The 23,623-nt window shown below is 37.9% G+C and overlaps 1 protein-coding gene across 2 annotated transcripts in view; it reads right to left on the bottom strand.

Moving 5' to 3' along the window:
* Window positions 1-307: 307 nt before the first annotated feature.
* CALCRL (calcitonin receptor like receptor) overlaps window positions 308-23,623 on the bottom strand; it is a 61,324-nt gene continuing 38,008 nt past the window's right edge. For both annotated transcript variants that reach the window (XM_054069638.1, XM_054069637.1), the window contains exons 4-13: window positions 23,288-23,398; window positions 22,239-22,351; window positions 19,136-19,227; window positions 14,728-14,854; window positions 12,980-13,133; window positions 11,725-11,785; window positions 11,551-11,617; window positions 6,358-6,576; window positions 5,957-5,998; window positions 308-3,690 (exon numbers count right to left, since the gene is read on the bottom strand). In XM_054069638.1, the coding sequence (XP_053925613.1) occupies window positions 3,469-3,690; window positions 5,957-5,998; window positions 6,358-6,576; window positions 11,551-11,617; window positions 11,725-11,785; window positions 12,980-13,133; window positions 14,728-14,854; window positions 19,136-19,227; window positions 22,239-22,351; window positions 23,288-23,398 (1,208 nt within the window). In that variant the 3' untranslated portion in view covers window positions 308-3,468. The remainder of the gene's footprint in view (window positions 3,691-5,956; window positions 5,999-6,357; window positions 6,577-11,550; window positions 11,618-11,724; window positions 11,786-12,979; window positions 13,134-14,727; window positions 14,855-19,135; window positions 19,228-22,238; window positions 22,352-23,287; window positions 23,399-23,623) is intronic.

Below are 23,623 nucleotides of genomic sequence, written 5' to 3'. Positions count from 1 at the left end.
CAGCTTCTATTAATCTTATTTACATAGTACAATATGTGAATGTTGCCTGGTTTCCAGCCCAAATGTTTCATGGCATAAAAAGGAATACATGATGCAGCATGTCTATAGCCAAATACTCTAGTAGATCATCACAATGATCACACAGCATAAATGCTAACATTAAAAAAAAAACCCAAAAACAAATAGAATAACAACTGAGGGGACCCTGCAATGGAGCATTTTATTAATTGAAGACAGTAGCATTAAAAATAGACATTCCCTCTCGTCAAATGCTAACATGCTGGTATTACAGATACCAAATATAAGACAAGTATTTTCTGTCGACTGATTTAATAAATCCTCACTAAATAACAAAAAGTTAAGAGCAAATAATAACAGGTGCATGTTCAAAGGAATCTCAGAGCCCTACCAAAACAGAGTTTACTTCCATCCCAGAGAACACAAGTAAGGAACACAACATTCTGTAAAGCAGAAAATAAGGCATGAGAAATCAGCATAAGGATTCTATTTTAATTTATTGTGTTAGAAAAACATTTTAAGAAGCAGACCCTTGTCTTGTTGTGTAGGAACTGAGAAAGGTGAGGTAGGAAGACTAAAATAGGGAACTTGTATTTGCCAATGCAAAATAGGAAACAGGTTAACCTCGGGAGGAGGGGGAAATGTAGCTCTCCTGTGCCATGTAACCCTCCACAGCCACCACCGCTTTCTTGCACATCCAGGTGGATGTGTGTTTCTTGTCCATAGTGAAGACACGTGTTTGTATGTTGTGATCATCCACCTAGAAGTAGGATGATTTCCGTGGAAAAACAATTTTTCCCTCCTAAATTAACATTACAACCTTCTCTGCCAGAGAACAGGGAGCAATTAGCAACTAGTACTTTGCTTCAACCATAAAAATATTTAGGCTATTAAATTTGAACCGCCTAGCTGATAAGGAAGCTCAATTCAAAACCTAATGTTTTATCACACTCTAAACAGTCACATCCTTTTTAATTATAACCCAACAGATGCCATTTAAATAATTGCCTATTAATATTCCACTAGGGGCTTCAAGGCACTTTTGAATGGACAGAAATCTGCCTGGGCTTTGGATCCTCAGCTGGTACCCACTGAGTCTGAAAATGGATCTTGAGACAGATTGATACCAGTTGATGATCTGGTCCGCCAAGTGTAAAGCTGCTGCATCAGAGCAGGGATTTTCTGCACCACTAGTATTTTCAGAACGTTGCACAGATTTTAAGTAACACTACACAGATCAGCAAGCAGAGCTGTAAGCAACCTCTAATCATGCTGTAGCAGATACCATTACCATGTTCGTTTAAGAGATTGTAACTTCTGCCTGCCAAATTTCACACTATTCGGAAGTACAGAATCCAACCAGTTTTCAAATCGTTCCCATCAATCAATCAGACAGCCTTGCATAAGAACAGGAAACTCAATCTGGGCATCCTAGCTGAGAGTCTGTATTATGAAACTAAATCGTTAATAAAACACTTCCTAAATTCAGCATCCAGACATAAGAACTGTAAAAAACTATGGAAAGGTGCAAGTGGCGTGAACTTACTGCATCGTCCTAGTGTTTCCCTTCTAAATACAAAGCATTTAAAGCCTTACGAAGTTACAAACCAATGAACAGTGTGACAGCAAATTAACTAGATGCTAATGAAACTTACAGAAAGGCTACTAACAGAAGTGTATAAATGTTAAAATCAAGTTGTTCATATAAGAAATTAAGCATGTAAAACTGAAGTGGTCTTAGAAAGAAGTCTCATTTGACTGGCTTACACGCACCAGATATACATTAGCAAAGTAGTCTATTAACTCCAGCATCTACTTTTCTTCTACTTCATTTTGGGTTTTTTTTTCCCCCCACAGGAAGTAGATACATCTGCAAAATAAACCAATTAAACCTTTTTCTACTGTTGTGATTTTTAGTAAGACTTTTCTAAACTCATATGATGCCCTCAATTCTTGAGCATTTTTGTCATTTCACTTGAGAAAATAACTATTTTTTAAAGCATTAAGGTTTACAAAACCATAGATTTCTATAAAAAACTCCACATTTTCTTAAGACCTTCCTGACCACCTCCTCATTTTCAGTCAGACTTTTATTCACCAGTAGAACCAAAGAAACAACTTAAAAAGTACTGCTCTAAGCTAAACAACTGAGACAGAGATTCAGAATCAAGCCCTCCAAAATAATGTTAGAATTCTCAATCCATAATGATTTTAACATTCATAAGGCAAACTTTATATTGGATTTGCCAAATAATGACGAATACTAACATTAGTTTGATTGATCAATCTGAATCTCATGCACTGGCTTTAAAGTAATTTGCACTGCGCTCAGTCTTGCGTGCTTTTCTCAGTCAAACAAAAAGCCACAAAATTAGTTAGAACTTTGCCTCATAGATGAAGAAATAAATTATCAAGCACATGGCCAGGGAAATACTTAAAAATAACACAGAACAACAACATGACTACAATGAATTCTGTATGTGTTCTTTTCCCAGCTGAGTAAATTCCATAAGCACACAGCGAAGTTCCATCTGCTTTAATTATGCATTAGCATCAGAAAGGATTTACAGTTATTCAGGTTACTGCTCCTCTCTTTGGCAGTAAGGCCTCATTGATCTTGCCTGTGTTAAAGCCAGTAAGAAATTTCCATAAACTTGAGGAGGAGGAGAGACTCCTGTATATGCAGAAATATTTTAAATAAAATCGCTTAAAGCCTGCTGTAAACTGTTATATTGCAGTACAGAAGTAAATAGAGCCTTGGACTTGTCTCCATGCTTAGTTTAAAACAGTGGAATAAACAAACCAGACTGGTCAAACCAAACCATCAATATCTTTGACCTAACTAACCCATCAATTTGTTCAAGTCTTATCTCAGACTGCCTGTTGGGCATTTTTGACAGTAAAAAAATTAACCTGGACAATCTACTGTTATTATTGCACCTACTGTAAGCATTTTCCTTTGTTCTGTTTGAAACTGAATTAAGACAACTCAGTACAGTATTTACACTCTAAGATTCCACAGGGAAATGAAGTGGCTTCAACACAACACAGTCTTATACAAACTTCCAAGAAAATAAGAAATCCTTCATTGATTCCCTTTGTACAAAAAATTGCCAACTTTGTCTACACAGTAGAAACTGAAGAGGCAAAGTTTGTATCCCTATATAAATGCACATACATACATAGATATATGTATGTATAGACAGACATATGTACAGATAGGTAGATGTATGTACAGATGTCCATACTATATAGATACACAGAAACACAAACATACGTATATATGCACGCATATACATACATACATACGAAAAATGTGTTGGGTTAGCTTGTGTCATTCAGAAGAAATACATATCCCAAGTTAGGTAAAATCTTCTGGCCGTGAAGTCGCTAAATCAAACTTGGAGTCCGTGGGAAAAAGCATGCTGGTACACGTCGAGCCCTTGGCAGTCACCCATACAGCTTTTCAGTTTTTAGAACAACGCTCTCTGTGTCATGGTAGCCCTTCCCATTTAAGTGTTCGCTGGTGCAGTCGTGGTTGTAGCTGTAGCCCTGGACGTCGCTGATTGATGACACAGTGTAGGAGGCAGTGCGCATCGCATCCGAGTGGCTGAAGCTGTGCTCAAACTGGATTTTGTACTGGTTCCAGTGTCTTCTCAAAACAGCTTGGACCTATGCCAGAAAACAAAAAGAAATGCAAATAAACCACTTGGAAAGGTATCACCAGATTTCATTCGTTGATGAATGAGTACCATAATAAATGTATCTAAGCAAATTAGGTGGTAAGGTTGAGTAATGCTGCAAAATCGGGGTACATACACAGGATCCATCACGGGAGATGTTCTGAAAGATTTACAGTATAAGGCAGCATTATTCTCCAACAAATTTAGTGTGAAATAACTGCATTGTACAATTTAGCACACCAGTTGCTCAGGAGAAGCACAGGTGACAGAGGAAGCAGCAGCAATGCAATGCAGTATTTCTGCTTTCTCCCTTGTGGACTGAAGTCCAGTATGGACAGGAGAAAAGGTGATTTACATGTGGAAAAGGTCATTTCTAGTCACCCTTACATTCAAAAGGCCACATCCTCAGCAGCTAAAAATTCTTATACTCTGAATAAACCATAGCTTACATTTGCTATAGTTCTGGGACAACAAAGTCTTTTTAATTTCTACCATAACCAAATGACTAGAAGGACAATTTCCCTAACCCTCTATTTCTACTAGGGTTAAAAATAAAGCTGATAAAATAGCTGAAGGCCCCGGCTTGTTTACAATGTCTCCACCGAAAGGATGTGATGTTTATTGTACCCTTCCTCTCCCACAATATGGTTAAACACCTGCGCGTGCTGGACCGATGAAGTGTCACAAGGATAAACTTTACATGGAATTAGTTCTTCAGCGCAGATGACAAGCAGGGAATGCAAAGAACAGTAATTGCCAGTGTGGGTGCTTTTTCAAGAGATCTTTTTTCACTTTAAAAAACATGCCCACAGATCATGAGCGTTTTACCTCCCCTTTAGCCAAACTTTGTACACAAATAATTCCTGCATTGAGTGGCAAGGCACTGATATTCAGGAAAGGCTGGGGGGCACTGACACCACATTTACCCCACAGTGCACCCCAAATCGTGGCCACAAGCACGACCTTCGTTTCAGTGTGTTACACGCAAAAGAACTAAACCGAAAAGCGCTTCCCTAGTTAAATGCTGATACTGCAGGAAAATATTTTCAGGATTTTCTATATGTCTTCAGGGTTTCTTTTATGTTTGCTTCACATTTCCCTAACACAATGGCTTCTTTTGTCTAATTTAAATCTGACTAATTATGAAAAAACAAAAATAAACAGACAAAAAGGGATGCAATTTTTAGACTTCCTGCAGTCTGGTATCAGAATCCTCTGTTTAAGGGAGAACTTCACATTTCTCAAAATCCTCACAAACAAAATATAAAAGGGTAAGGGGAGAAATATGAACTGAGTAGCATAAGTAATTAGTCGTGTAGGGCAAAAGAGCTACTCTTCTACTGTTCCTAAAACCACTAAAATTCACCCAAAACATCTAAACACAAACCTACAAGCACTGAAGAGAAATTAAATGTCTCCATATTTCTAAGTATCTGATCTTACTGCTTTTCGTATTAAAATTCTGCATTTTTTCCAAGTCTAAAGGGAGACTTCTTGCTTCATCACAGAAGTTTTCAATTAATTAATTTGCATTACACAGCAATATATAGCCTTCAACTTTCACAGAGGTTGAATCCACTTCCCGTAATCCCTCAAAGTCAAGAGAAGAGGAATATTCAAAATTCCACCTTTTCTGAGAAGGAAGCTTGGAATTTATTTCTACATCCTATCAATTAATCTGAGCATATCACTAAGGTCTAATTTTCCGAACGATATTTTTCAGCTATGCTAAAAAAAAATAGTAGCTATGCTGCTTTTCCAAACTTCAGCCTAAGATTTTCCCAAAGAGCTGTCATAACACAACACTCCCCCAGCACAGCAAGACACGTGCAATATGCTCTGCTGCTGCTGCAGAATGACCAAGGCAGCGATTCTCCAGGATAACAGACACTATACAGCTTCTACCATAGATGAATATACCCACTGGGTATTGAATTACACTTCACATAGTATCTATTGAGAATTTGTATCAAAGCGACAAGTGTCTTCAATTCCTTACATAACAAAGAGACATGTATATTGCTCAACACAAAAGATTCTGTCCTAAAGTACTTAATGATGCCACAGATGATGGCACAGTGTTTCCCAAGCTCTGCTCTTGGAAGTCAGATGATATTTTTACATGTTTCTTACCTGAAAAATTTAGATTTACAATTTTTTTTTCAAAAACATTTCAGAAATTACCACCTCCTTAATTACTGAAACAATACAAAAATATATTTAAAGTATAAAAAATGTTAAAACTGTTACTTTACCTCTCCATTAAAGAAGCAGAAAATTGTAGCAACGAGTAGACCCTGTAAAACAGAAATAAAAAGATTCTGCTTTATTTAAATGCATATGGATTTTTCCAGTTTTGAGAAAATTAAAGGTTCCTGATAAAATTCAGATATAGCAAAGAAAATGTAGATCAAATTCAAACTTGGTGAATTATTTCTAAAAACACGTTACTAGAAAAGTACTGGGCCAGTGATTTACCACAACATTTCTTTCTTTTAAGAAATGAAAATTCAGTTAAAGTTAAGTACAAGAATACTGCATAATGTATTAAAATTAATTAAAATTTAAAACAACGTAAGCATTTCTCCCTTCATGTTTCACACGCCAGCTGCTGCCTTGCTCTAGTGAGCAAAAACCCCTCTTTTGTGCTTCCTACCTGGTAGTGCATAAGGATGTGCATCACATAGTCATACACCTCCTCAGCAATCCGGCCCTCCGGTCGCCACGGAAACAGCACAAATTCAATGCCAAGAAGTGGAACAAGAATCAGGGTAGCTCTCACTGCTTTCATGTACAGGTTGGACTCTGCCTTGTGGGTGTCTTTCAGCTTGGTTATGAGAACACGAACAATATTTAGCAGGAAGAAAAGATTCACCTGTTGGAAAAGAAAATTATACTCAAGATATAGACTGAAAAATCATCCCACAAACTGTTTGTGACACTAAAACCCAGAAACTCCAGGAAAATCATACTACGTGGACAGCATTGTGATAGCACAACGAACATGAGATAGAAATCTTCAAAAACACTTGTCAGTAACTCAGACTGGGCTCTAACATCACTTACCCACATCCATTCCCCCAACTCACTAAGCGTTCATCCAGACAGTGCTCAGTCTTCTGCTGCTAACAATCCACCACCCCTCTCTCTACTACCTCAATAGAAATACACAGGTGAACAATTAGTTTTTTTTCAAATGATGATGTCTTTTTAGGTTGGTTAAGAAAGAGGATGACATTCTCCCCTCTCAGTATTTAAACGTGGTTCTTAAAAAAGATCCTTGCTTTGTTTTTCAAATAGGAATTTGACAAATTTATAAAAAAAGAAAAAATCAGATTTTTTTAAAAATAAAAAGAAATAAAACTGCAGGCAAAATGCTACTAATAAGGAACTGTATAACCCCGGAGAGAAACAGCAGATTTCACATCCTCACAGTGGCTAATGGCAGATTTTGAATCATTCAGCAGAACTGCAAACAGGCAAGCACTGAAACGATGCTCTACATCATTCTCATGCACTACTGAACTTGATTATTTCCATGGCTATTAAGGCTTTTTTTGTTAACAGTGGTGTATACCTGTTCATTCAGGTTGACAAAAAAATATCCCAAACCAAAATCACAGCTATGTAGACTGTGTCTTTCGCTGTGTGGGCACTCATGGGGAGCACTCACAGGACTAATACAGACACACACGCGTGTGTGTACACACCCATACCTCAACAGCCTAAGGATGTGAGTGACCAGAACAGCAACATCAGGGACGATTACACTACATATTCATCTATCATGCAATGACAGTCCCTTAAATAAACCAGAGCTAGAAGAGAACTTGAGAGGTCAGCAAGTGCCATCACCTTGCCCAAGGGCAGGGAGGCAAGACAATGCTGCTTAGAGGACCCACTGCACGTAGGAGAGACCTGAAGTCTGCTCCTTGTAGCTCTTCTTCAGGATAAGCGTTTGTCCTTCTCAACAACTATCTAGAGACAGAAGCTGGGCACAGGGGAAGAAGCCAGCACACAGACAGACAAGTCCCTTCTAGACAGACTACGAACTCCTGGTCTAGGAGTCTCCTGTCTTGCTGCAGGACAAGTGCAAGAGGGAGACGCCATTTCAGACTGTGTGTCACTACATGCTCCACAACCCAGGCAGAACTCTTTCACGTCAGTTTAGGTTTTTCATGATAAACAGCTGTGTATTGTTATAGCAACATGGCGCTCGACAGATACATGATGTTATTCATTCTACTTGCGTGCTATTTAAATCACTCCAACAAGAAATTGTTTTACATAGGCAACTACCGCATGAACTTCTTCTGGAAGTCTCTATCTACCTTTAAGCTTTGTTTAAGCAACCAAGGTCTTCTAACTCTTTCTCAAGGAATTTATTTAGATTTTATGTAGCCCATGATCCTCATCCAACTTCCTACAGTACACACAGACAATAACTTCTTCCTCCAGTTCTAAGTTTAATCCTTCTGAAATCTACTAGCTCAACATCAACGTGTATCAAACAGAGTTTTCAGCCCCCTCGCGCTGTGGTACCACAGCCAACTCTTACAACCCTGTCCCTGAATGCTAACTGACGATAACAGTCACAGCAGCCAGGAGTAAAGTACCACTCAGCAAACAATTTCATTTACAACACCATTCCACTTACCCACCAAAACCAAAACCCACAAAAATAAGCATGTGAAGAGTCTGTAAACAAGCATTAGGGCAAACAGAAATCAATGAGGCAAAGCAGAGAAGAGTTGAGAGGAGCAGTACGAGTGTCAGGAAAAGCACGCAGCACCAATTTTTGATGGGTGACATCACAGTGACAAAACGCAGTGAGATCAGGATGAACTCAATTCTTAATGAAGTGATGATAACAGGCCTTGATTTTAGCAAGGCAGTAAGTAGTTTTTACATGTAAGAAGAAGTAGGTCAGTGATACTACTCGCCTATATATTATCATCCCACTGACTGGGATGATGGCCCCAGAGGAGCCCTGTTGTGCCAGCTGCAGTATGAACACACGGGAAAATACTGGCAGCTTCAGTGACCTGAAACGTGAACTAGGAAAGTGAACAAAAATGGAAACAAAGGGAGAGAAGGCAATCCTAGATAAAAAGACATATTGGTGACCATTGGGATCTTAGTAGAATTTAGGCTCTGCATTACGAGTGGCTGTGAACCGAGCCAAGCTTTCAAGTTAAGAGATGCTGTCGTTCTTGAACTAAACTCTCCTCAGGTTCCTGATGTTTCTACTTCTCTCCACGTCTCGTTTGTTCTCAGCAGCATGGTAATCCTTATTAGCATTACTTCCTCCTTAGGATGACATAAACAGACCATTCTCAGCTCAAGAAGCTCAGATCTTCTGGTAGCCATGGCTGGTAGCCGTTGCTTGGCTTTTAATACAGTTAGGAAGCTTTAGATCTTAGCTTGCTTCTGCTAAAGAATTTGCATCTGTGAAAGGCTGTCAGTCTAAGACACTAACACATAACATTGTTATAGGGCAAAATAAACATCCTTGTAACATTATGTATATGAATAACGGCATAACTAAATTGAAATCTACCCTTTCAGTGGCCCTGATGCAAATTAAATCACTAGGGCACGGACACATCTGAAATCTACGCTGAAATCACTACTGCTTTCACTGAAGCTCAAACCTATTGCTTTTTCACACACAAACCCTCCGCATTTTGATCAATATATGTCTAGTATAAAAACCAACATCACTCTCTACTCTTTCATTCCCACGGTATTTATTTAATTGTGCTTACTTAGGCAAATATTTGCAATTAAGGGGTGAAGTGCAGACAACTCGAGTCAAAATGCAGCTCATACTTCCAGTTTCTTTGGCAGGGATCTGACCACAAATATGTAATATCAGGGACCATAAAAGCATCATTATTGTTAACTTTACGTAACTGCAGGACTTGCAGTGATGCACAAGAGTTAAATTCCTACTGGCTTCCGCCAGTTCTCCCTGGCACTGACTTGACAGTCCTCTTCATATTCTTTGAGGACTTGCTCATGCAAGTATAAACAGTATCTCCTCCCTTGTTATCTAATTTGCTGTTTAATATCGTTGCTTAAACGTCTTTAAAGCAGGTCATGCTCAGTAAAGTGTGAAAATTGTATCTGGCAAGCAAGCTGCTTAAGCAAATGAGGGTTCTGTTCACAAAGCCTAAACACATGCATTCCATCTTCTGTCTTTATTCCTGGCTTCTCTCTTCTGAATAGACATAGTACACTTTTTTGTTACCAGATAGGAAGGCAACTATTTTAAGGTATTTTCACATCACAGGCAAGATTGTGTTTAATCTCTGTTATTTCTACATCATTTTCAAATAAATTTACTGCTCATACTGAGTCAAGAAAAAAGCAAGAGAAACACCTTCTGTCAGCTCATGAAAATCATAGAAATAGCAAAGGTACACATATACAAGAGAATGGACACAAATTCTGCCCAAACCAACCATGCAGAGGCAATTATTATGGTTCAAATAAAATCAAAAGACATCGTTAGTGTTGCCTTAAGTGGAAAGAATACTTGACCATTTGGAACCAATCCAGTACATTTAAAACCAGTAGGAGTGTTGCCACTGTTCGCAGTGTGACTTTTGGAGGCCACTGCTGGGAAGGAGAAAATGATCTTATACCCTAAAATGAGGTCACTTAGCGGAAGATGGTATAGTATCATAATTTTTACACAAATTTTTCCGTTTTTTTTTTAAGCAAGCTCTGACTAATATAAATTATCTCTCAGCTTCAAAGAGGTTTACTTAACTGATGTGTCTGTGAAGAGACACTTGGACAAATAAGTAACAACTGCCCACAAGGCAATGCAGAATAGCATACAGTTTCTGGGTGAAATACAGCACCACTGAAGTGAGCAAATAAATCCTATCCCTTTGTGCAAAACCAATTCGCCTTCTGTGTAAGTTAGAAAGCAGAAGCAGCACCTGCATTATGCATTCATAGATATTAATAATGTAGATAGTTGTGTAAGTAAGTACATATTAGTATTTTATTATGCACCTATTTCTATTTACCAATTATCTATTGACCGAATTTTATAGGTTAAATTCAGTCCTAGCATAACTGAATTGATATTTATAAAGTGGAGTCTTGAGCCACATACCTAGAGTTTAATATCTTCAGTAGCAAACATCTGCTTAAGAGAGCTGACATTAACTCGGAGCGCAAGACAGAACACTGTGCTGCAAGAGTTCTCGAGGACTAACAAAGCAGAGGAGTTACCATACCCAGTGGCCAAAGCAAATACTGCTAGATTAGCATCAGAACAGGAGCAGTCACAGATAACTTGCAGAACTATTTCCACTGGTCCTTTCCCAAGTGCCTGCTCTAGTTTCTTTCTGTCCCATATTCCCACCCACAGTCAGTCCTGACATTCGAGCCCTCTTTCTGAACCTCAGTAAGGTCTAGCCTGTTAGCTCTTTGGCCACGTGAACACAGTGACATGACGATGCTTTGTAGTTGTGTCAGCCTGGAAAACGGCCTGGGCAGTGAGTAAGCATTCTCAGCTAGACAGAGGACCTGAATTTGGCCATCGAGTACTCTGGATGATATTTAGTCCTTCCTTGTCACTAGCATTTAATTGGAATGATAATCAACATTGCAAAACCTGATTTTCTCAAAGGACCAGGGGTACAGTTCATTAATGAGGCCAAGACTAGCGTATCTGGTGTCTCTAAGACACCTGCTGGGTTCAGTGAGAGTCTTGTGAATGACAGTAACCTCTACATGTTAGCTTTAGGCTCTTACCAACTGCGTAAGACCATGAAGAACAGCCAGAAAACAAGTAACAAAAACAAATTACTATCTGAAAAAGGCGTACCAACAGAGCAGCACAAATAGGGCCGTGGATGATGTACAGCAGATGAGTATCAGAGCTGATCCAGCAACTGGAGAAAACAAACAGGAAAAGAAAAAATATTTGCTATTTTATTATCTGTTGTTTTCCTTTTTACCAATATAATGGTATTGCAAAGCAAGCTGAGATGCTACTTACTTGTCATTATAATATAAACTTCTAGCCACGGCATGTATGCAGGCAGGGATCAGTGGAAAACCTGTGAAGGAAAAAAACAATGTTTTCTTCATATATAAACCCAGCTAATAACTAAGAAAGCCTGCACCTCTGGCAGGAATTGTCTGTATTTTCACCTCATCCAAACCATATACCTGCAGAGCAAATAAAGTAACAGGGACCAACTCAGTTTCTTTTTTCTCAGAACCTTATTCCCATTGTCTTGCCAAGAAATTCATGCCAACGCATAGAAAGGAAAAATCAAATTAGAACTTTTTAGAGTGTAACAATCAAACTTCATTAACACAGATATTTATCAGACTGCCAGCTGCAATAATGCTACATAGGTAAGTAATATTAAAAAAGTAACTGTACATAAGACCATAGCTTTAACAGCACGATTAACAATTGACACTTGCTGGGTATTCAGAAAACAAGGTCCCCTGACAAATAAATTTGTAATCAGACCCTGGAAATCAGGCTGAATTAAAAAATTAAAAAGAATAAACAATAGTTATCTGGAGCCCTTGAGACTTTGGTGGTACCAAATTTTCAGAAACTGCTGAGCACCTACGATCTTTTAACCCCATCTGAGATGCATCTGTAGCAGGACAGCAAGTGACCCAGGTACCAAGTCACGTTAAAGCTGAATACGCTGAGGAGAAAGCCCTCACTTGCTCTTTGTGAACAAGCTGTTGTGAATTATCTGAAATGATCAGGTTTGGCTTGTTAGTTTTGATTCTGATATTACTTGAGATCTTCAGCTACAGCTATTCTGTATTTGCTTAGTGAACAATACAGGTCAAATGGAACTGCTGGAAAAATAAATCCTTGGCCATTTCTAACTCAGTTCTGACCCTCCACCCTAGACATGGCGAGACTTCTCTGAAAACAAACATTCATTCCTGAATAAACATCTTCGAGAAGAGGAACAATGAATAATTACTTCTTAATGTCTTTTTTATAATAGGAGACTATTTTCTCTATACAAAGGAGGAGTCGCTTCCTGACTCCAGAAATGCATAATCTCTCTTTCAGCAAAGACAGAAGTGCATACAACTTCCTATGTTCATATTTCTAAGCCTGTTAAAACACTATAGACAAAGAAGTGGGGTGTGACATCGTTGTTCAAAGCTACCAGCTTACAGAAGCAGAGGGACATATGTTCACAATAATTCTCATTAAGGGGAGGAAGAGATTGCATTAGCCTGAAAACACAGAATATGAAATGGCATACCCCAGCCAAGAAGGTAATACCACAGCAAGTGTTGTTTCTCAGCAAAAACAGCCACCACAATGAGAGTATGTAGGTAAATGCCTTCACAAAGCATCCAAAAGTAGTTGCAACCCATTAGGTACAGGTAGATGAACTGTGACACTTTGCAGCTAACCTGCAGAAAAAAGCAGAGCACAATATAAATTTTTAAGTTGCAAAAATCCCAGAGCATTATTTGCAAATGAAAAAAAAAAGAAAAACAACTGTTCTAGTCAAATAGAATCATGATAATGTTTATTTTGCTTTTCACTACAATTATATATATATTTTTAAATAGAATTTTCACAGAATTACAAGTCTATACTTTGTGGTGACAAAGTAGTTGGTACTTGAGTCTGTGTCTTTATCATCCAAATATGAGGACCTCGAGATCCTCAAGCATGATAGCAGAAAGCCATAATAATATCTTCATTGCCATATTTGACCATTATAATCAATAGGAAATCCCTAAACTCTCTGATGGCAGCCGTGCAAGAAAATGAACATTGATGAAGGTAATCCCCTCTTAGTTTTACCAATGACAACATGTAACTATACCAAAAAAAAAAAAAAATCCATGTTTTTAAAATGCTTACAATAGTTCCAATTTTAACCTAGTTGTGACTGCACTCCGGGCCAGCTGAGACCGCTACACAGGGTCTGGAACGAATCCCTCTTGTTAGCATGTATTTGTATTTAGCTTCATTCAAAGCATATTATTCAAGTGAAATGTTATATCTCATCACGCAGCTTAAAATGTGAAGTCACAAAAAGGAACAATTGCAGATTTGGACACAGTACATCTTTTTTTTCCCTTCTGAAATGGTTGCGGGTTTGATTGATTTCTGGCACTTAGCTTAAAATAAATCAAAAAATCAACATTGTTTTACCATGTTTCTGTGACCTAACTGACTTGATGATGATTATTAGCACCTATGTCAAGCCTGTTTTCCAGCACTTCAATGAGCTTTTAAAGGAGAAAGAGAATTCCACTTTTGACTTGAATCAGTTTCTGGAGTTTTGCCCTAACTTTCACAGAATTTTAAATTTATCTTCCAGGCCTAAAGAAAACCAAGAATAAAGCCATGGATAGGGGTTTGTTTGTTTATGTATTTCATTTCAGGCTCTTCCGTTGCTATAACTCCTAGCCTTTTGGGAGAGGCTACTGATTCACACTTACCCCAGTACTATCAGGAAAAGAGAGAGAGAAAAATCAGACCTGAATGGATGGCCTTTGTATTTTGCTTTTTTACTTTTGGAATATAGGGGTAAGCTTTTTATGCCTTCATAAAAAAAAATTAATTCTTGTCATCTCAAGTGAAGATGGCAAAATTAAAGCCACAGGGAAGTAGCTGACATCCCAAATACACTCCAAAGCTCTTTTTACTGGCCGCCCTTGGTGAAATGAACTGCCATAACCTCACTGACATCATCGAGACTAGGCTGCTTTCTCACAGTTGTTTCAGTGCAAAAGTGATTTGTACAAATTCAGCAGAGCAGTTCAGTATGCTCTGTCTCTTAAAAGTGTTTTTAACATTTCAAAACCTCAAATAAGAAATGCCCAAATCATTGTTAGACATCTGCTGTGCTACAGAACATGGATCGATCACTACTGAACATTTCAACCTCACTGTATACATTTAATCAAGGATTCCCGTCTCATTTATCTCTGTGTTGCTGCAGTTTTTCACATATGAATCAACAATGCTGCCAAATATACTTTTACTTACTGGATTAGTTGCAACTAACTCCTGGTTATTGGCAACAGCAGTCAGTGAAATTATTGTTACAACAGAGTTGCAAACAAAGGAGAAAAATAGATTTTTATGCAGGGTAATCCTTTGGCAACTCAGGCTCCTAGAAAAGAGAAACAAGAACAAATTAATTCACAGGGGGACAGCTATGTGTACTTGGGGACACAGAAATTTTGAAATACTAGAGTTCTTTATTTTATTAAGAAGTCTTACATCAATCCTTCCTTAAGCTCAAGTCCAACTTTAACAGAATGATGTGAAAGGTAATACCTTCCCTTAAGCGCCAACAGGAAGCAAAGCCAGTACATTCAGTTCCAATACATTTACAGTGAAGGACCTGCTTTGTAGTGGCTAAAAACGATTTGAATAGCGATAATATAACGTTTCAGAAGACTGACACCTTTTCTCTGTTAGTACCTGAAGAATTTCCCAATTAACTATCATATCTGAGCTTCAAGAAGCCCTCTTACCCTAAATTTTCGCTTACCCAAACCTGTTAAGGCTTTTGAGGGTAATTATCTTCTATTCACATTCTTGTCATTTTTCTTCCTTAATCCTATAGCTAGAGAAATACCCAAGTAAAATAACGCAATTCTTATCTTGACTTTTGTATATAACTAAGTTATAAAGAGTAGGTAGGATACAATTATAAAATGCAATATATAACTGCATTTAGTTGCGTTAATTCTCAAAAGCCAGAGGAGTATATTATGAACTCTTAAGAATGTCACAGACGAAAGAAGAAACAAAATGACCCCAATGAACAAGACAGACAGTCAGAAAAGACTGGTGACAGAGAAGATGGTACTTCTTGGTTGCATTCTTTCAAACTGTCACAAGAAGAGTGCATGAAGCGCCCCGGACACATGGAGCAAGTTCACAGGTTCGGATGTGCATGGTACAATGCCATGAATCAGGCAGAGGTTCCACAGCTTAAGCCTCAGAGCCCTGAGACATTCTAAGCCTCATGTCACTACGCATGGGGGAAGGAAACCTCTCTAGAAACCAGTGCTGCCATGCAGTACGAGGAACTACCCTACATGCACCTCCGGTTGCCAACTTTTATTGGCCTGAAGAGAATAGAAAAGAAATGGCATCCAAGAAACAGAACAGAGGTTTGGATATGAATTAAGTGATAAAGTATATTCCATTAGGCTTTTTCAATTTTAATTTTGTCTTTCATTTTAATGCCCCAAAGCTTTGATCACTGTAAAATTAAGTTTTTTATGTTCTTTGAAAATGTATTTTTCTATGTTGTGTTTTTTTTTTTCCTCTCTGGTTTAAATATGAGAATAGAGGCAACACTAGATTCCAGCTAAAGGCCTTGTATAAACAAGTCCTGAAGAACTCTGGAATTCTGTCTGCTCATTGTTAAGATCCAGTGCGCCGGCAAGGAAAAGCACGTACAGCTACTGGGGTCATCTCTCAGGGTCATCCAGCAGCTGTTCCTGTTGAATATTCAAACACACCCATCCACACCCACCTCCACCCATGCATAAAAGGACTGAAAGGCTCACCGGACAAGAAACAAGAAAGCAAGACTGATGACACTGACAAACGAAGACTGCTTTTGGTTACAAAAGGATTTTTTCCTAAGCCTCCCCACCCACACTCTTCTGTTACCCTTCCTATATCCCTTCTTATAACTGTTTTTCTTAATGACATAATATCCTTCAATCACTTAATTCTTGTAATTACAATCTAAGAACATTTTAATGACCTACCCCTGGATTAAAACGTGCAGTAAAATAAAAACAGACCTCCTGCTAAATTACCTACTTCCCTTCCTATTTTGACTCATGTATGTCTTGGGCATTAGGGAAAAATGCTTTTCTCCCATATTTCTCCAAAAGAAAAAAGTAACATTTTCAAAAGCCCCCAGATGTGATTGTGATGTAACTCTTTAAGGTATTCAAATACTGCAATAGTCAGCCAGTGAGATCCACATATGCACCTAAGGGGTATTACCCATCCAGCGGTTTCTGCGCTCTTTGAGGGCAGCCTTGTTATCCTCTGTGAATGGTGGTATGTGATTTGACATGATGCTTGACCAAGAACTCCTCCGTTACTGTGGGTGTTTTGTTTGCTTGGTTTGGTTTCAGTTTGGAGTTGGGAGGGGCATCTTTCAAATTACAGCTCCCCTTTCTCTGAATTCATTGGGGTTTTAAGAATTTTCTGGCCTTTCTTCTTTCTTTATGAAAACCGTGTCACTAGAAGGTTTAAAATAAACACGTGTGCTCTAGAATATGCAACAGAACGAGAAAGCAGAGCCATTGCTAGAAGTTACTTTTACGTGAGTGTGTCACAGATGATTTTTCAGAGAGGAAGATCAGAGTTCCAAGTTTATAGCCGATTTTACACTATTAAAACAAGAATTCCAATCCACTTGGGGAACACAATTCACAAGCAGGTCAAGTATGATCAATGAGAAAATTTTATGAAGAAAAAACCCTAATTTCAGATGAAAAAATAAAATGCAGAAAAACTATTTTAATCTTGAAAAGCTGAAGATTTTATATTAAAAAAATGTCATTTGCCCTATGGAAAATGTACCGCATTTCTTGTCAAATCTAAAGATAGTCTAATGGTCAGTAACGCAGCAAGTGTCATCTGGAAACTATCAATCAACTAAGAGAACAAATTCTTGGGAAAAATGACAAATTCAAAGGCACTCACACACAATAGCAAAAAAACCCAAACCATCCACCTGTTAAAGCTATGAATAATTTTATACAAGGTTCAGCTGATACATAATACATCCTGGAATTAATCTAGATCCTTAAATATCCTTCTGGTACTATAAATACTTTAGAGGAACTGCACATCCCAAGAGAACAGCTTGTAGAGGACTTTCTTTAGCTTCCTTTAAATTTTGTAATTTCCTTTTATATCCCAACATAACCACAGTCTAGAAACTGTGGTTTGTGGGTCTGGATTAATTCCATGTGGTTCTCTGAGGAGAGATGATCCTTCTGCCAGAGGGAGAAAGAAATCCCTGGAGGGTTAGACAAACATGACACAGTTGTAATGGCAGCAAAGCAGATCACCTGCTTTTGCAGTGAGTGCCACAAGCCCAGATGAAATCAGCTCGGTTTTCATATTAGAGTACAGAAAAAAACACGCTTTACTGTCTCTGAACTTTTAAAATCACATCGTATTCCAAATCTTTTCATTTTCTCCTGAGAAGTCTGTCAGAGCATTTTTCCTGCCACATTAGGTATTTAGTTTGTAAACTTTTTATGGTACTTACAACAACAGTACAGTCTTTTTTTTTTATGCCAAATCTAGATTCTTATAAGGGCTCTGAGCCATTTCCCACGTTGATTTTGAGGGGGGGAAAGTGAATTTGGAATTAGTAAGCATTGTTTCTACAGGTCATTTGCAAATAAATTGATTAAAAACACACCAATATTTTGGTTTGTCCTCATGAACAGAAGTCAGAAAATGCTGAAAAGTCATCTTGATTACTGGATTTCATAAAGAGAGGCTAGAGAGCTGCAACATTCTGGTTTGCTGGGCATTTGTGGAAATGTTGTCCCAGAACCTGGGGAAATAATGTACATCTAAACTGGAAACACTACATTGATCAACACAACTAAAAAGGACTTTTTTTCATTGGATATCTGCTATCCCTACTTTAACAGAGTCCAAAGCATGAGAAAAGTAAATCTGGGCCAGCCCCACAGTTGCTGGTGTGTGTGCTATTCATATTTAAATTTTAGGAAAAAAATGAAAAAATGGAGTGAGGCAGCAGGGTAGGGTGGTAGAAAACAGGTAAGACTAGAGCAGATCTATATTATCCAACAAAAACTGATGTAGAAGTTATTTAAACTAGAGCTGGTGAGGAAAGCCTACACTGCGCTGTGCAGCATTTGGCAGAGATGATAACTCGTATGTCTCAGCTCTGCTCATGTGGCCACACTCCTGGTTTCACCTTCCAGTGAGGCTCACCTATCGCTTTAAAAAAATGAAATAATCTCTCACAAGAAAGAAAAGTAAGTTCACAAAATGTGAAGTAATAGGAGTAACCTTAAAAGACCTGTGCATTATATTACCAGTTGTTGTGACTGCTCAAACTCTCTCTCAAAAAGGTAACATGACCGTCAGGCAGTGGATACGACATAACTGTCGTATCATTTTTATTATTCCCATTCCTACTGTAGCTCTTAACCTTACTTTCTTTATAGTTTATTGTATTTTATGGCTACCTCCTTTGGAATGCTACTGTACCTATCATATGTGACCAGTATTTTGGTTTCCATTTGCTCTGTATTTTAGTTAGATTTCGGATTTGGGATTCTAGGTTTCTGATCTAAAATTTTATTACAAAACTAGTATTATTGCAGCCACTGATATTTGATAAAAGGATTTTAAATATACTTACTTAAAATAAAAGAATATGCCAAGAGAAATCAGAAGTGATGCAATTGAAAGCCCATGTCCAATGATGGCCAAATAATACAAATTCAGCGCAGTCTGCAATACAAAACCAAAAGCAAGCACCAGTGATGCACACAGAACCATTGTTGACAAAGCACATATTTATATATCTCTTCTGTATAGAAAATTACTGTAATAGGATTAAGAAAATAAAAACACTACAGATAATGATGAGTCAAGTCCAGAATCCTGCAAATTAACATCTTACTAAAAGTTCTTTCTGCAGGGCAGAAACATTAAAATCATCAGTAGAACTTACCTCTTATCAGTTAAAACACTAGGTTTCTAACATGCACTGTTATGCTTTTTCTGAGTATTTACATAAATCTGGCTATTTATGCTATTGCACTGGGTGCATTCTTGTCTGAGGCTTGATTCATCTCTTAACACAAACTCAAACATGCACTTCCTATATGAATTTATTTTTTTCCTCATAGAAGTTTTTTTCTTATAATTTAAAGATACTCCCTTCAAAGCAAAGGGGTGATCATGATATTGGAAATTTAGTTTTCATACAGCATTTAGGGAAAGGCATGGAAAAAAAAATAATAATGACGTAAAAATAGTGAAGACTAAACAGCATTGTTAAATTAGCCAACATCCACATTACAGAATCATGAAAATCTGGGTAGATACAAGAGGTAAAAATGAGGAAATTAATAGTAAATTAACAGTAAATTAATATTTGGAATATATTCTATTGTTAATTCTTGGAATCAAGAAATATATTAAATTCCACTAGTAACAAACCCCTGCTTTCAGTCATGGAATCTGACTCACAAAATTTCTCTCTTTGCATTAAATGTAAGATCATAATTTTGCACATAAAAAAATGAAGACTTTCAGGTTGAATCTTATACTGTCACAATGAAGCATAATTATCTGGATTCCACAAGAAGAACTGGAGCATACATACAAATGCTCATATACTAAAAACAATATGTGTCCTCTGAACTTATTACTCCAGTTTGAGACAGACTAACCACAGTCTGCTACATATAGTGACTGTTGAAATAATATACAAAGATCCCAGGTAAAGCTTTATGAAGGTTACAGGATGAGACAAAGGTACCTCTGTATATATGCTAGTGTTATTCAAATTATTATTTTCAAATATGAGATAGCCTTTTCTTTTTTTAAAAAAAGGCAATGCAATAGGATTAAGCGAAACTTCAGTAAATATTTGGGAGTGAGAAAAAGCAAGGGCTAACCTTGAAACACTAAAGCCTGGCCACGTTTACATGACGACAGCCTTCCTGACAGGTCCACATCCCATATCCTCCCCCTCATTCAGTGACCAGCTTAGGCAGAGGAGCATGTTAAGGAGTTAGAATATTTCTGCACAATCTAGAAGCAGCGCAAAGCCAGTGCAGCAAAGACTGCGGATGAGGGCAGTAACCGTAAGAATTAAACAGTGGACAACAGTCACATTTAGTACATGATATCTAACCCGACTTCCAAGCAAAGAGAAAAGATAATGTTGTTTAATAAAACAACACACAGAACTGCAGCAAGCAGTTATTATTCAACTTAAACAACAGCTTCTGAGGCATAACAGAGTTGAAATACACGGGCAAAATAGCCTGAGAGAAATCAGCTCATTATTCATAAAGAAGGACCCGCATGGATCTGCTCCTGTCCCAATACTGGCTAGAATTAAACTGTCATTAATGTACTCAATGTCTCTCACGTTTTTAGCAAAAGAAATACAAAAATCTCTTATTATCATCTATCACCACCTTCTCTCAGTGTGGTTTCTAGGTAAACACCCTGACAGCAATGACATAGGCAGTTAGGTTTTCTACTAGACGCCAGGATTCTAGACACAATCTGCTATTATTGAGCTCTCTTCCATGACGTCCAAATTAACTTGCAATCTATCCTGACCTGCATTCCACTCATTTTATATTCCTGTTCCCTGGGTATTTACAGTTCCAATTCACTGCTTCTTCCCACGACTGAATGTTACATAAACATATAGTATACTAGTAGTCATACAGGAGTCCAGAAAAATATGCAATTTTGCCCATTGTCTTCTCACATATCCGAGAGTATCTCAGAAACAGGACATCTGGAGGCTTACCAGACTTTTTTTTTATTCCCCCCCGCCAATCTGTCAATGGATGGGCATCTTCACGGTAAACTGAAATCTACAGAAATACCATCCATACAGATACCCACATGGGCATGTGTGTGCATAGACTCTACCTTTGATATACAGAAAAACAACCATCACGAAGCATTTTTCTGCCTGGTCTGGGATAATTTTGGATGCTCGCAAAATTTCACTTTTAATAAAGTCAAAGTTTAGGTTTTCCATTTGTGTAAGCAGCCTAATATCTCAGAAATTGGAAAAAAAAAATGGCACTTGTAGCCAGGACACAAGGCATACACAGGAAAATGATCACAAGAAAACCAAATCCTATCTAGTACTTCTCACCATTTACTTCCCTTTGGCCTCCCAGAGATCCTGCAGTGAATCCACTCAACTGCAGCTTGCCTACACTTTTGTAAAAACTAAGAGATTAGCCCTGCTTTTCATACTGGGAAAAAAAAACCAAAAACCCAAACATCCAAGCTGTACTTAAGGCTGCCCTGAAGATGTACTGACCTCAAGTAAAACTTTGACTGAGCACTGCTGAAAATCTCTGTTGCTCCGAGTTATCTGTCTAAACCCATACACTCAGAAATGCATGAACCTCCTGCAGCTTTGCAGAGCTTGGACCCTGCTTCAAAATTACAGAGCTCTTATACGGCATATGCTTTGCTTACCCGCAGGCGACTGTGGATGACTGAGACAAGTTCTAGTACCTACACTTTTAAAATACCCATGAAGGAAAACATGATCATATTATTCAAACAGTTGAAATCAGCTGTAAAAGACAAAACAGGTGGGTTGGGGTCTTTTACACAACTCATCCTTTTTATCTAACATGCCTTCTTTTTTTCACATTCTGATGTCACATCAAGTCTGCTGCCATTCCAGTTTTGAAATATTTTCAGATCAGTCTCTTGACACTGGTAACATGCATTCATTGTTTTCCTACCTTCACTTTTTCCCGGGTATAGATATTACACTGAGTATAGTTTGTCCACGTCCTGTTGCTTTCTGGGTGTCTAAACCAATTCCCACTTGGATCACAGATCTTCGTAACTTTTTCTACAATCAAAGTAGATGGAAAGAAAAACAAAAAAAGAAAAACAAAACCACAGCAGTCAGCACTGAAGTTCTACTTCCTGATGCCTAGTATTTAATGAAGAAAGACTGGCAAACAAATGACAGCTTTATATGACTAAAGAGACATTGCTTGTTACGATGAATTCTGAGAAACTAGAGGCCGCTGCTTTTGCTTGGCAGGGGCAACCGATGATGTGTTTTTCCTTAAGAAAACAAATTAGTTTCCCTCCTCCAATCCAGTAAGTATCAAAATATATCAAACTAACTGTTAGAGAACTACCAGATGAAGTGACAAGGACATTTAAATGGCTTGTTTAATAGTCAAGAGCTAAACTGAAGTCTGACATCCTGCCACAGTATATTAGGATTGGACAGGCAGGAAAACCTCAATAAAGAAACTGCTCAAGAACCAAAGTGGAAAATTTCTGGAACCACATAATGATTTCTATCAAATAGAATGAGGCAAGAAAGGACTCTGGGAAAGACCAAATACAGCAGAAAGAGACAAAAGCGGAAGTCCATGACATTTTCCACATGCTCACAGATGCGAAGTTTAGCCTACAGAAGCAGGAAAAGATTCATTTGTGGGAGAAACTCTCGTCAACTTCAACTGCTAACTGCAGGTGGAAGAATAAATCATATTTCTGCTTGTCTGCGAGAGAGAAAAAAGCTCATCTCTAAGAGCAAAATCTGTGATCTCACTTCAATTTCTATTTCCTAATCTACGGAATCCCACAAGCATGTATTTCAGAAAAGAAAACAAGTAACTTGTCAGTTTTCTATGTGATAAATAATGTGTTTGGAGTCACTGAAATTCTGGAGCATTAGCAACTTAAGTGGGGCAAAAAGGTAGCATCAAGCATCCAAAACCTGATTTTAAAGAGAAATATGTTGATGCAGAAGCCCATGCACACTTACCAGATGGGTTGAAATCCTGAAAGTAGTCAGGACAACGCTGGACTGACACAGTTCCAGCAGCAACATCATTCCAGCACAACCACCCATCCCATGTCCTGTTACAGTAAGGACCTGCAAATAAGTAGAGACCAGATAATCAAATAACAACCACCCTTCTTTCATAATATATCTTACTTTCAAAAGTAAGATATAAGACTGCACAAAGTAAGTTTCTCACTTGCAGCAATGAGTAAAAAAAGAAAATAGGAACATAAGATTTAGCAGTAGTTAAAACTCCACCTAATGGAAATAGTTCCTTATATGTACATTTCTTTGAACATATTCTAAAATTCATCA

This window comes from Cuculus canorus, chromosome 6 (genome assembly GCF_017976375.1).
Source record: "Cuculus canorus isolate bCucCan1 chromosome 6, bCucCan1.pri, whole genome shotgun sequence".
NCBI classification, from domain to species: Eukaryota; Metazoa; Chordata; class Aves; order Cuculiformes; family Cuculidae; genus Cuculus; species Cuculus canorus.
Note: the sequence above shows the minus strand (reverse complement) of the source record. Positions and strands in the feature narration are given on the sequence as shown.